Source organism: Palaemon carinicauda, chromosome 8 (assembly GCF_036898095.1).
Source record: "Palaemon carinicauda isolate YSFRI2023 chromosome 8, ASM3689809v2, whole genome shotgun sequence".
Taxonomy (NCBI): Eukaryota; Metazoa; Arthropoda; class Malacostraca; order Decapoda; family Palaemonidae; genus Palaemon; species Palaemon carinicauda.
The window spans coordinates 158393894-158407548 of NC_090732.1; the positions used below are offsets into that span (position 1 = coordinate 158393894).

The following is a 13655-nucleotide window of genomic DNA, read 5'->3' on the forward strand; positions in this document are numbered from 1 at the left end:
ATCTACTATTGTCTTACATTACAGACATGGTACTGTATATTACAAGGATACAAGTTCTTCCATTACCATCTGTCATTTGACAGTACCTAGCCTATATCCTACAAATAATGTCATAGAGAGTGGATTGCAATCATTGCTCTGCTCCCAAGAGGTGTGATGTTTAGACATACTGTACTGGGATTTTATCCTACCATTTTGATGATACAAACTTCCCACGTAAGGATAAGTCTCCTATTGAAGGGCGAAGGTTTGTATTCGTGCAAGAATAAATTATACTTCCCACCTCATGCACCCTGCAAGCCTTGTTAAAATTTTAATAGCCGAAATCCTGTTACAGTAACAGAAAAATTACTCCTATTAAAGGACTTAGAATTGTATAGTTAGGAAAAATAAAAATTATTTTTGAAATTCGTGATAAATATGAGGGATTGAACTTTTAAGATAATGTCATGGATATGAAAAAGACATAAATAGTGAGTTGAATATTTAAAATTATTTTTTTTCTCATAAATGTGCTTATAACAATTATGGCTCACAGCAGATGAGAATTAATGGCTGCTAAGATGATGTCTGATATTTTTCAATATGTTTTGAATAGTGCATTTGTTTGAAAACATTTATATATTCCAGGCTTCCAACCACAGCAGATGATTTGCTTCTCTTAGAGTTAGAATCAGCTTTAGCTGAAAGTATGCCGGGAGAAGGTGATGACCTAGGCTCCTGTACACCTCGTACTCCTACAGATGAAGCATTATTCTCATTCAATAACCAGGCAAAAAGAATAGCATTCCTTTATGATTCAACATTAACTGCATTCCTCATGATGGGCAATTTATCTCAGGTAAGAAGGATAACCCTTTGATCTAAATGAATCTTCCCAACCTTTAACAAAAAGAATTTCTACCCCACTTTCTCTCCCATTTCCCTCTCCCCTCTAGCGCCCAGTAACCCTGTTAGGTTGTGCCATGGGGGAACATAACCTCATGCCTATTACAGTACGGTCCCCAAATATTGCAGATTTTGATACACATAATGGGAATAATGCCATTAGAGTCTAGACAAACAACAGCTTGCACAGTCAAATGTTTTTACTGTTCTACCCATTTTCAATACATGTACTGTACTTTCTATGTACTGTACTTTCTATGTACTATACGTACTGTATTTTGTCTAATATGAAACTGTTCTCATGGATAAATAAAACATTTAAAAAGTTTTAAAGTTTTAATAACTAGAACAATTTTAAAATTAAATAAAAAATGGTGAAAACTCCCACACGCAAACTCTGCAAGTGTATTTTACAATACAGTGCCATAATTTCCTTCCTTTCAAAATCTTTAAAAAACATTTTGGGTGGAATTTCCTCTACTCATCCTCTGCCTAAAAACTTTCAAACTCCTCTATTTCATCCTCTGTGAAGAGTTCTTCTACAGAAGGAAGGCTTTGTGAACCCATTGGAGTTTTCAGGGACTGGTGGGTCATGCTTGTTTTCACTCCCGTTTCGCCTAACAAACTTTTGTTCCATAACTGGAATACGAACCTACGATATTTATTAGGGATATTACTTTCGGCGAAGCTGAAAGGTATGTGTACATACATACATACATACATACACATACAGAAATAAATATATATATATATATATATATATATATATATATATATATATATATATATATATATATATATACAAGGAGTTACAAGGATTTTGGATGTATCAGACTTTCTAGTCCATATGCAGGGTCTCCATTTGATCTTTGGTAGAGCAATTTAGTTTAAGCCTTTAGAGAGTTCTTATGATTTTGTTTAACTTATTCTTGAACTCGTTTACCGTGTTACTGTTTACTACATCCGCTGGAAGTCTATTCATAGTACCTGTATTTGCTATTTTGTATGTAAAGAAATTGCCACTTTGAGTGGCATTGTATCTTTTCAATTCAAGTTTGTATCCGTTACATCTGGACTGATTTGTGCTAAGCGTGAATAGGTTGTTTTAAGCTACATTTGTTATTCCTTTAAAAATTTTATATGCCCCTATTAAGTGTTCTCTTAGTCGTCTTGTTTGTAGATGAAATAAGTTCAAAACGTTCCACCCTCCATCTATATCTAAATTGCCTTAGTGTTGAAACTAGTTTGGTGGCTGTAGTTTGTACTGCATCCAGTCTATATATATCCTTCTGAATACTTGGAGCCCAGAATTGGACTCTGTATTCTAGATGGAGTCTTAGTAGTGATGTGTACAGCTTTAGTACAGTGTCTTTGTTTCTGTATTTGAATTGTCTCTCTATGTATCCTATTATTTTTTGTGCTTTCTTTTCAGCTTTTATGCTCTGTTTGTTGAACTTCAAATCCTTGCTGATAATAATACTGAGATCTTTTTTCTGGTCCAAACTTTCTATTTCATTACCCAGCAGTGAGTAATCTGATTGTGGGTTACTACAACATATGTGCATGACTTGACATTTCCCACAGTTGAAAGGCATTTGCCATTTTTTGGACCATTGTCTTACATCTTTTGAGTTTGCAGAATTTATGCCTAGTTTAGTATCATAGTATCATCGGCAAATTTGGCTTTCTACTAGTGAATCCTAAATTTATGACGTTAATGTAGATCAGAAATAGCAATGGGCCAAGGACAGAGCCTTGGCATACTGCACTTCCAACAGCTGCACTCTGTGAAGCTTCTCTATTGATTTCAACTCTCTGTTTTCTGTTTATCTTTGATTCATTTAGCTGGCTCGTCAATGATATCTAGTGCTCTAATTTTGACCATTGATTTTCTATGGCGAACTTTGTCAAAAGCCTTTTGAAAATCTAGGTATATGATGACTATTGCCCTGCTCTTGTCATAAATGCTAAACATTTGGACAAATTCGTAAAGATTTGTCACACATGATCTCTTTTGTCTAAAACCATGTTGGCAGTCTATCAGAAGATGGTTTTTCTCTGTATGTTCTATACTACTATTGAATCTACTATTATTGATTAAAAAATTTGGTAAGGTACTGAAGTTAGATACATAGGTCTGCAGTTGTCAGGTTCTTCTTTTGGTCCCTTCTTGTAGATTAGAACAACATTACTTAGTTTCCATCTTTGTGGTGCATTTCTTTCATTATCGTCTCTTCAGGACATTCTATAAAAGTGTGGGGTTATCCCTTCTTCCAGTTCTATAATTTGTCTTGGATGAATATCATCTGGACCTGGTGCTTTAGACTTGCTGAGACCTTTTATTTTCTTTTTTGCCATCATCCAGTATAAAAGTGATTCTGCTTAATGGTTGTGGCCCTTCGTATTTGATAGCTGGTTCAGGGAGGGTCGCTGATTCTTCCCTAGTGAATACAGTTGTGAAATATGCATTCATCAGTTTGGCTTTTCAAAATCATTTGTTATAAGATTACCCTCCAAGTTTCTTAATGGGCTAATGTTGTTTTTGATTGGTTTTCTATTGTTTGCATATACAAAAAAATCTTTTGGGTTTTCTTTTCTAGCTGTAGCCACTCTTTTCTTTTCATTGATCTTGGCCTTTCTAACTAGTTTATATACTTTTTGGCTTAACTTCTTGTGCTTGGAAATTTCATGGATTGAAGGCTGTGGACCCAATGACTTATGTTTCTTGTCTCTACTTCTTATTGCATTGGCCATTTCTTTGTTGAACCACTTAGGTTGTAGAGTTCCATTTGGTAAAATTTTTCGAACCGGTATACATTCAGCCCTTTTTTTCATTATATATTGATACAAAAGAATCCCATTGTGTATCTATGTTCCCAGTTTTGTTTATTCTAAATTCTTGGTGTATTCCTTCAGTTTTATCCAGTTATAACTACAACTGTAGTCTAGCATTTTTATATTTTTCTTTTATTTTAGATAAGGAATATTTACCTGAAGCCTAACTATTTTGTGGTCACTCTTGCCAATATTTTCTTCTACTGAAACTCTGGATACTAAATTTCCTTCTGTTAGCAAAATATCTAGTATGTTGTTTTTCCTAGTTGGTTTATCAACCCACTGATGGAGCAATTCATTGTTTACAAATTCTAGTAGCCTATGTCCCTCTGTATTTGATGTAGAATTCATAGTGTCCCATTGTACTGCTGTATTGAAGTCTCCCATTAGGTGAGCTAGCTTATTGTTAACTTTTTGTCCAAGTTGTCTATGAAGTTCTTCGTCTTGTTCTTGTGTTTGATGTGGTGGTTTGTATATTACTAATATAGACATGTTTTTTCCTATGGTGTTAATATTTGTACCTGTTACTTCACATTCAGTTTCAAATTTAACTTTTATGGGGTTCAAGTTAGTTTCAACATAGAGCATTACCCCTCCACCTTTCTTGATAAGCCGATCCTTCTTGTAAAGTTTGAGACTTGGGATTTCGTAGTCTCCGATAAAATCCTTTGTTTTTTCTTGAATTCAGATCTCTGTAATGCCTATGACATTTAGTTCCTAACTAGCTATCATTGCTCTGAAGTTTTCTATTCTGTTTCTGACTGAGCATTGAATTGTGCCTCTCTGAGGAAATTTTTTTTTTTTTTATCTTCCTCTGTGGCTTTACTAGTTTCCCTGATTTACTAGTGTTTTAGTTTTACTTTTATCTGTATTATCCAAGTTTTCAGCCAAATTTCCTCTTATTTGTTTTTGGAGGATTTTCTATGAGATGGGCTTGTTACCAATGGGAGTATACCCACAAGTCCCTCGACACTTTGGTTCTTGTCTATGTTAACGTGTAGATGAAAGGTAGAATGACTGGCTCCTCTCTTTCATCTTTGCTTCCCCTCTATTGAGGATGAAGCAGTTGTACTGGTACTCGCTGGATCTAATGATACTGGTAATACTTCTGAACTCCATTCTTTAGAATCTAAAGAAGTGACAGAAAATATACCAACCCATTGATCATCATATATCAAGTATATCAATCCTGACTGTTCCCTCTGGGGGAAGGTATTCCAACTTTGACTACATATCAATCTTCTTGTAAAGGCCAGGCCTTTTCAGCCTATTCATCCCTATGATGAGCAGATGAAGGTGTTGCTGGAATTATATCCTTTGCGCATGGACAGGACCAGGTACAATGACACTTCCAAGAAAGAAAAGGAACCAACTAGTTCAGTTCTAGGGGCCTTCCAACCCACCAATTAGGAAGTCTCCCTATTTTAGAGGACAGAAGGTTTGCATATGCATAGGAACAAGTAAATTTAAAAAGTAATTTGTAATTTTCCTAGCTATACAAACCCAAGTCCTTTCCACCTCAACCACCCCTCTCAGTCCTGAGCTGTACGTCTTAAGTGAACGTTTTTTGACTGGTGGGTAGGCAGGGATAATCACCCAAGCTCACCACCTGTGTTAACTTCCTCATTAATGAAATCAATGGCTGTTCCAGCTCCGCTGAAGACATTTCCTTATTTTGTGTACTTATGTTTGTATAATTAGAAAAAATACAAATTACTTTTAAAATCTTTTATTTTTCAAAGTTCAAATATATGTTTTGTTTTCTAGGGATTGAAGAGCCATGCTGTCACCATGTTTGAAGTGGGTAAAATGTTGGACGAGGGCTTGGATTCTCTCTTGACGGAACTTGACAAGATCCAAAGGTAGACAATTCCAATGCTGATATCTCAAGTTTATCAATAAATACCTTTTTATTGAAGTTTTATTGCTTGGTAATACTGAAATATTGATTTCAGGGGCCTTATTTTCATCTTTATTTTATCCTTTTAGAATTTCATGTTTAGATTTTTAATTCATTAATAATTTGCATATTTTGACAACTGTTCAGCCTCTAATTCTGTTTTGCTTCACTTGGCACCTTTTATTTGAAACCAAATCTTTTATACCAGCATATCTTTAAACTACATTATTTCAACAAATCTTCCATATGTATTATGCATAAGATTTCAGATGGTTTCTATGTCAGCAACAACTGGGGCATTTTATATTTCCGAGGAAAATTATCTTTTTTATTATTATTTGAATTTAATATTTATAGCAAAACAAGTATTTTCATCTCATCTAACTGTCATTATTTTATTACAGATCAGACTCAGAAGGTGAAGCTCAACGATATTTTGAACATGCATTAACTCTCCGCACTTCAGTTACATTCCTTCGTCACAATCGGGACTTGTGTGCACCTGGTCAGGAAGTTCCCCATGCCTTAGACTTGATTCGCTGGGAAAGCCTTAGTAACTTAGATCCTGCAACAACAGCAAGACTCTTGAAGAAAAATTACCAGTGAGTATTGGAGTGAAACAAAGTTTGTTCCTACGCATCATTCAAACCCCTATCCTTTAATGAGGGAGATTATTCCGAGCAAGCTGAAATCAGTCACTGAAATGGATAACAAGCAGTTATCTGATTAGAGAGGGTGTGGAGCCAGAAGCCCCACCATTACTTTGACCGTTGTGGTGTACAGTCAGCCCTCCTTATTCGCGGGGGCTAGGTAACAGAGGTGGGCTGAACTTGAGAATCGGCGAACACTTGCTGCCCTAGGATGGGTCAACTCATAACTTACTAACTCACTGACCATTACCTACCTGTGGTTGACTGACCCACTTTACTGCACCATATTCTTTTCATATGCTTTCTATCATGGTATTTTGGTTCTTACAATTTTTTAGATGTTAATTTACATTTATTAATACAATTCTACTACAAGGTAAGATGACTCATAAACCAAAAACCATCACCATGGCTCATAAAACTACTGTAGTTACCGCCACACCACACTTCGTACAAGTTTCAACAAATCATTTGTTTGTATCTAACAACACTCAATGATACTATAGAGGAAAAAAGTCACCAATAGTTAGTTGAAATGCACCCAAAATTGAAAACAAAAGTAAAAAATGCTTTATTGAATCAATTATCTTTTTAAAAGTCAGGATTTTTTTAGAATGGAAAATGTCTGCTTAAAACTGTGTCTGAGCTAACAAAATTGAATGCCGTGCTTTAAAGTTCTGTTTACAGAAAGACACTTTAAGTACACAATCTATAGTTTTTTCAATGAAGGTACGAATGTTTATCGTACCACAAGTAAAAAGAATAAGATAAAAGATAACTAAACAAACTTTTATTGTAAATAAAACTCTCTCTCTCTCTCTCTCTCTCTCTCTCTCTCTCTCTCTCTCTCTCTCTCTCTCTCTCTCTCTCTCTCTCTCTCTCTCTCTCTCTCTCTCTCTCTCTCTCTGCTGATGATACTAAACTAGGCATAAATGCTGTAAACTCAGAACATGCAGAAGCCTTAAGAGAGGATCTAATGAAGGCAGGAGAATGGTCCAGAAAAGGGCAAATGCCATTCCAACTGAGGGAAATGCAAAGTCATGCACATAGGTTATAATAACCCACAATCGGATTACTCACTGCTAGATAAGGAAATAGAAAGTGTGGACCAGGAGGAATGTCTCCGTATTATTATCAGCAAGGATTTGGAGTTAACCAAACAGACCATAAAAGCTGAAAAAAAAAAATAAAAACTAATAGGTTCCATACAGAGACAATTCAAATATAGAAACAAAGATGCTATACTACAGCTGTACACATCACTAGTAAGACACCATCTAGAATACGGAGTCCAATTCTGGGCTCCAATTATCCAGAAGGATATAGATAGACTGGAAGCAGTACAAGCTAGGGTCACCAAACTAGTTCCAACACTAAGGTAATTTGGATATAGATGGAGGGTGGAACTTTTGAACTTATTTGATCTACAAACTCGACGACTAAGGACTAAGGGGACAGCTAATAGAGGCATCCAAAATTCTTTAGGGACAACAAATGTAGATTAAAACAATCTATTCATGCTTAGCCCAAATCAGTAACAGATACAAACTGGAATTGAAAAGATACAACACCACTCAGTGTGGCAATTTCTTCACATACAAAATAGAAAATACATGGAATAGACTTCCAGCAGATGTAGTAAACAGTAACGGTAAATGAGTTCAAGAATAAGTTAGACAAGATCATAAGAGCTCTTTAAATGCTTAAAATAATCACTCTACCAATGAGCAAATGGAGTCTCCACGGATGGACTAAAAAGTCTTTGAGACATCCAACACCTTTGTAACACACACACACACACTATCTCTCTCTCTCTCTCTCTCTCTCTCTCTCTCTCTCTCTCTCTCTCTCTCTCTCTCTCTCTCTCTCTCTCTCTCTCTCTCTCTCTCTCAAACATATTGAAACAATATGATCTAACAAACTGGAGCAAGTCTGCGGAAAACATCATCAAAATAATAGAAGAAATTCCAAAGAAGATCCAGGTGATAAAGAGACCTATAAAGAAAGTTTACATCAATCAGCACATTCCATTCAAGAACAATAAAAAGTCCAATATGGTGAATGTGCTGATTGATGCGTTGGGAAAAAGAATGCCAAAATTGTGCAATACAAGTAAGATATGGTACAGTATTCTTAACCCGATGGGAATTTTTGACCACTATGTCATAGAATTAATAGTCCATTCCAAAGCAAATGATCGCAAAGATAATCAAAGCACAAAACGTTGGGAAGGATATGGAAAATATAATTCTTATAGTAAGAATATAAAATGGTCAGAAATAAATGAACTGAACAAAGAATGGAAAAATGTGTTTGCAAGTGATAATATACAGGTAAATATGGACATACTGTACAAAATACTGGAAAAAATTGTTGAAAAATATGTACCGAAAAAAAAAACAATACACAACAGACATGCATACCAAGAGACAGAAGGATCTTATTTCAGAATTTTCAATATTAAACTTAGCCGGTGATTATATAAGCTGTAGCTCTGCTGCCCGACAGAAAAACTCTACGCTCAAAATCCGCCAGCGATCGCTATGCAGGTAGGGGGTGTACTTCAACAGCGCCATCTGTCGTGCAGGTACTCAGTACTCAATGTAAACACAGAACTCAATTTTCTCTCTGTCGTGCCACCGGCAAGACCTACTAAATTCGCAGTTGCTTACTGGATTGGTTTTCACATATTTTGGTGAAGTACACATTTCTAGTTTTGAGCTTTCGCTTTGCAGACGTTACCTTCAATGCATCCTTGCATTCTTTTGTTGATATCGGATTATTTGTTGACGACTTTGGATAGATTTTGAATTCCCCTTTGACTAATTCAAAATGGCTGACCCTTCTCAAGTCCCTAAGTTCAGGAAGTGTAATGCTAGGGACTGTTCAAGGCGTCTTCCGAAGGCCTCTATCGATCCTCACACCGTTTGTTCCAATTGTCGGGATAAGACCTGTCAATTAGAAGATCGATGTGAGGAATGCGTTGGGCTTTCGGAATTCGATTTTATCGAATTCCAGAAATATACACGTAGGCTAGAGAGAGATAGAGTCAGGAGAAGTTCATCTCGCTCCGTTGAATTTTCCTCTCCTCATGCCCCACAACCTATTCCTTCCCCTGTAGTGGTTGCTCCTGATCCCCCTTCTAGCACTCAACAACCTTCGATGGCAGATATGATGCGTGCCATCCAGGCTCTGGGTGAGAGAGTCGAGTCCTTGGCTAGTGACCGTAACCAACTCATGGCAGACGTCAAGGAGTTGAAGTGCAAGAGTGCAGTGGGTAGTGATAAAGTGAGTGGTAGTGTTGTGGAAAGTGTTGTGGATAGTGTTGCGCTTGAGGGTTCGTCTGTTCGTGCCTGTCGTCCTCCCAGTCCGGGACCTCTTGCAAGCTCCCAAGCCCAGGGGAGAAGCAATGTCGTACGACCAAAGGGTTCGAGAGGCTTTAATCAGCGAACAGACGTTCCCTCCGTGGTTTCGGGCGTATCTAACCAAGATCGCCCCACCCACACGAAGACGAGAGAGCCCATTTATTCCTCGTCTGCGGAAGAGGTTTCTCGAAAGAAACCATGGACCAAGGTCTCGCGGCCTCTTAAGCGCAAGTCGGTCCCTTCCGCGCAAGTCCAACGGCCCAGGTGTAGCCACTGGGTCAGTTCGGACTCGCTGCAGTCTTCCGACGACTGCTCACCTTCTAAGAGAGGCAAAGCAGTACCGCATCAGGCAGTAACACCGTCTGTTGCCGCACCTGCTCCTGTAGACCCTAAGTGGTCTTTGCTGCAGACCATGCAGTCACAGTTAACGTCATTGATGCAGGACTTTCGTGCGGAGAAGGTTGACGCTGCACCAACCTCTAGCCTACAACCACTCACGGTTGTGCGTCCAGTGGACGCTGAGGCTACCTTCTCCCGCACTCCAGCTGTGAGAGTCCCGCCACCCATGCGTTCCAGTGTACTCTGCCAGCCGCATGTTGACGTTCAGCGACGCACGGAACCTTCCGTTGATGTTCGCGAGTTACAACAACAGCCTAAGTTGTTTTGTTTTGACGCGGTGCGTCAACCTCCGCAACCCAGTGTGGTTACCTCTACTCGCCCACAGCAGACTAGACAGTCTGGAGTAGACGCTTTGCGTCCCCGCGCTGCTATGGTTGTTGCCAGTTCACAGACTGGGCAACAGTTCCATGACGTTGCGTCCGGTTCAGTCACGCGTGCACCCGTGCTGCCGGACTCAGCTGACCAGCCGATTCCTACTCCTTTGCCGCTTCCTCCTCAGTTTTCAGATGATGGACTCTCTGATGATGACGACGCTGCACACATTGACGACCCACATACGGACATCGACGAACCCAAGACCACACAACCCTCCTTGGACTTTAGGAAAGTTCTTGCACTGTTCAAGGAGATGTATCCTGATCAGTTTGTATCTGCGGCTCCACGCTCTCCTCCGTCAGAGTTTGCTTTAGGCACGCAGTCATCTGCGCCTGCCTTTACGAAACTCGTCCTCGCCCGCTCGTCCAAGAGAGCTTTACGAGTGTTAGGAGATTGGATGCAGTCCAAAAAGAACCTTGGGAAGACAGCATTTACGTTTCCCCCTGCGAGACTCTCTTCCAGATCGAGCGTCTGGTATGCCACGGGAGAAGTTCTCGGCTTGGGAGTTCCTGCCTCTGCCCAGGGCGACTTCTCAAGTCTAGTAGACTCTCCCCGCAGGCTAGCCATGAGACGCTCTAAGATATGTTGGTCTCCTTCAGACTTAGACCATCTGTTGAAAGGAGTGTTTAGAGCCTTCGAGGTTTTTAACTTTTTGGACTGGTGTCTGGGAGCTTTGAGCAGGAAGATCTTCCCTTCTGACAAGGAAGCTTCCTTGCTCATTATGTCCTGCATGGACAAGGCCATACGTGACGGATTCATTGAGCTTGCGGCTTCGTTCGTATCCGGGGTCCTCAAGAAACGGGAAAACCTTTGCTCTTTCCTGTCAGCTGGAGTAACACCGTGTCAGAGATCGGAACTTCTTTTTGCTCCTCTCTCAAAGTGTCTCTTCCCAGAGGACTTGATAAAGGAGATTGCTGCCTCCTTGATTCAGAAAGACACCCATGACCTGGTTGCGTCCTCTGCCCGCAAAGCCACCCCTTTGCCTACCGTGTCTAGACCCAGGATGGACACTCCAGCGTCCAGATTCATTCCGCCCTTTCGTGGCAGAGCCTCCAGCAGAGGAGGTGCTCGTGCCGAAGGGAGACGTGGGAAGAAGAAAGGTACCAAGTCCTTTAAAGGCAGAGTCTGACTGCCACCTTCTTCAGACAGCAGTGGGAGCCAGACTCAAGAACTTCTGGCAGACCTGGGAGAAAAGGGGCGCAGATGCACAATCTGTGAAATTGCTCAGAGAAGGGTACAAGATCCCGTTTGTTCGCAAACCCCCTCTAGCAACGTCTCCCATCGATCTCTCTCCCAGGTACAGAGAGGAAGACAAGAGGCTAGCTTTGAAGCAGGAGGTGTCTCTCTTACTAGAAAAGGGAGCGGTAGTCAAAGTCCGGGACCATCAATCCCCGGGCTTCTACAACCGTCTCTTCTTAGTGGTAAAGAAGACAGGAGGGTGGAGGCCGGTGTTAGACGTCAGTGCGCTGAATGTCTTTGTCACAAAGCAGACGTTCGCCATGGAGACCACAAAGTCAGTTCTAGCAGCGGTCAGGAAGGAAGACTGGATGGTCTCTTTAGACCTAAGGGACACATACTTTCACGTCCCCATCCACCCAGAATCCCAACCTTTTCTGAGATTCGTTTACGAAAAGGTTGTCTACCAATTTCAAGCCCTGTGCTTTGGCCTAAGCACGGCTCCTCTTGTGTTTACGAGGCTGATGAGGAATATTGCCAAATTCCTGCATTTAGCGGATATCAGAGCCTCCCTCTATTTAGACGACTGGCTTCTAAGAGCTTCTTCCAGTCGTCGCTGTCTGGAGAATCTAAAGTGGACTCTAGATCTGATCAAGGAATTGGGTCTCTTGGTCAATATGGAAAAGTCCCAACTGGTCCCATCCCAAACTATAGTGTATTTAGGGATGGAGATTCACAGTCAAGCTTTTCGGGCTTTTCCGTCGGCCCCCAGAACAAGTCAAGCCCAGGTATGCATCCAGAACATGCTAAAGAAGAAACGATGTTCAGTCAGACAGTGGATGAGTCTGATAGGGACGCTATCATCCCTGGAACAGTTCGTTTCGTTAGGGAGACTACACCTCCGTCCCCTTCAATTTCACCTAGCTGTTTACTGGAAAAAGGACAAGACGCTAGAAGCGGTCTCGATCCCCATTTCCAAGAAGATGAAGTCATCACTGACTTGGTGGAAGGACAGTATCAACCTCAGAGAGGGTCTGCCCCTGGCTGTTCAGACCCCCAACCACGTTCTCTTCTCGGACGCATCGGACACGGGCTGGGGTGCGACATTGGACGGTCGGGAATGCTCGGGAACGTGGAACTCGAATCAAAGAACGTTACATATCAACTGCAAGGAGCTACTGGCAGTTCATCTGGCCTTGAAAAGCTTCAAGTCCCTCCTTCAAGGCAAAGTGGTGGAGGTGAACTCGGACAACACCACGGCCTTGGTGTACATCTCCAAGCAAGGAGGGACCCATTCTATGACGTTGTACGAGATCGCAAGGGACCTCCTCACCTGGTCAAGAGATCTAAACCTTTCTCTAGTAACGAGGTTCATCCAAGGCAATATGAATGTCATGGCGGATTGCCTCAGTCGGAGGGGTCAAATCATCCCAACAGAATGGACCCTACACAAGGATGTGTGCAAGAGACTATGGGCCACATGGGGCCAACCTACCATAGATCTCTTCGCAACCTCGATGACCAAGAGGCTCCCAATATATTGCTCACCAATCCCGGACCCAGCAGCAGTTCATATAGATGCCTTTCTACTGGATTGGTCCCATCTAGACCTTTATGCATTCCCCCCGTTCAAGATTGTCAACAAGGTACTGCAGAAGTTCGCCTCTCACGAAGGGACAAGGTTGACGTTAGTTGCTCCCCTCTGGCCCGCGAGAGAATGGTTCACCGAGGTACTTCAATGGCTGGTGGACGTTCCCAGAACTCTTCCTCTAAGAGTGGACCTTCTACGTCAGCCACACGTAAAGAAGGTACACCCAGGCCTCCACGCTCTTCGTCTGACAGCCTTCAGACTATCGAAAGACTCTCTAGAGCTAGAGGCTTTTCGAAGGAGGCAGCCAGGGCGATTGCTAGAGCAAGGAGGACATCCACTCTTAGAGTCTACCAGTCGAAGTGGGAAGTCTTCCGAAACTGGTGCAAGTCGGTATCAGTATCCTCGACCAGTACCTCTGTAACCCAAATAGCTGACTTCCTATTATACCTGAGGAAAGAAAGATCTCTTTCAGCTCC

The 13655-nt window shown here is 41.0% G+C and overlaps 1 protein-coding gene across 2 annotated transcripts in view; it reads left to right on the plus strand.

Annotated features, from left to right (window-relative positions):
* LOC137646053 (protein FAM91A1-like) overlaps positions 1-13655 on the plus strand; it is a 243008-nt gene that overhangs the window by 118267 nt on the left and 111086 nt on the right. For both annotated transcript variants that reach the window (XM_068379206.1, XM_068379207.1), the window contains 3 exons: positions 631-841; positions 5491-5585; positions 6028-6225. In XM_068379206.1, coding sequence (XP_068235307.1) covers positions 631-841; positions 5491-5585; positions 6028-6225 — 504 coding nt within the window. The remainder of the gene's footprint in view (positions 1-630; positions 842-5490; positions 5586-6027; positions 6226-13655) is intronic.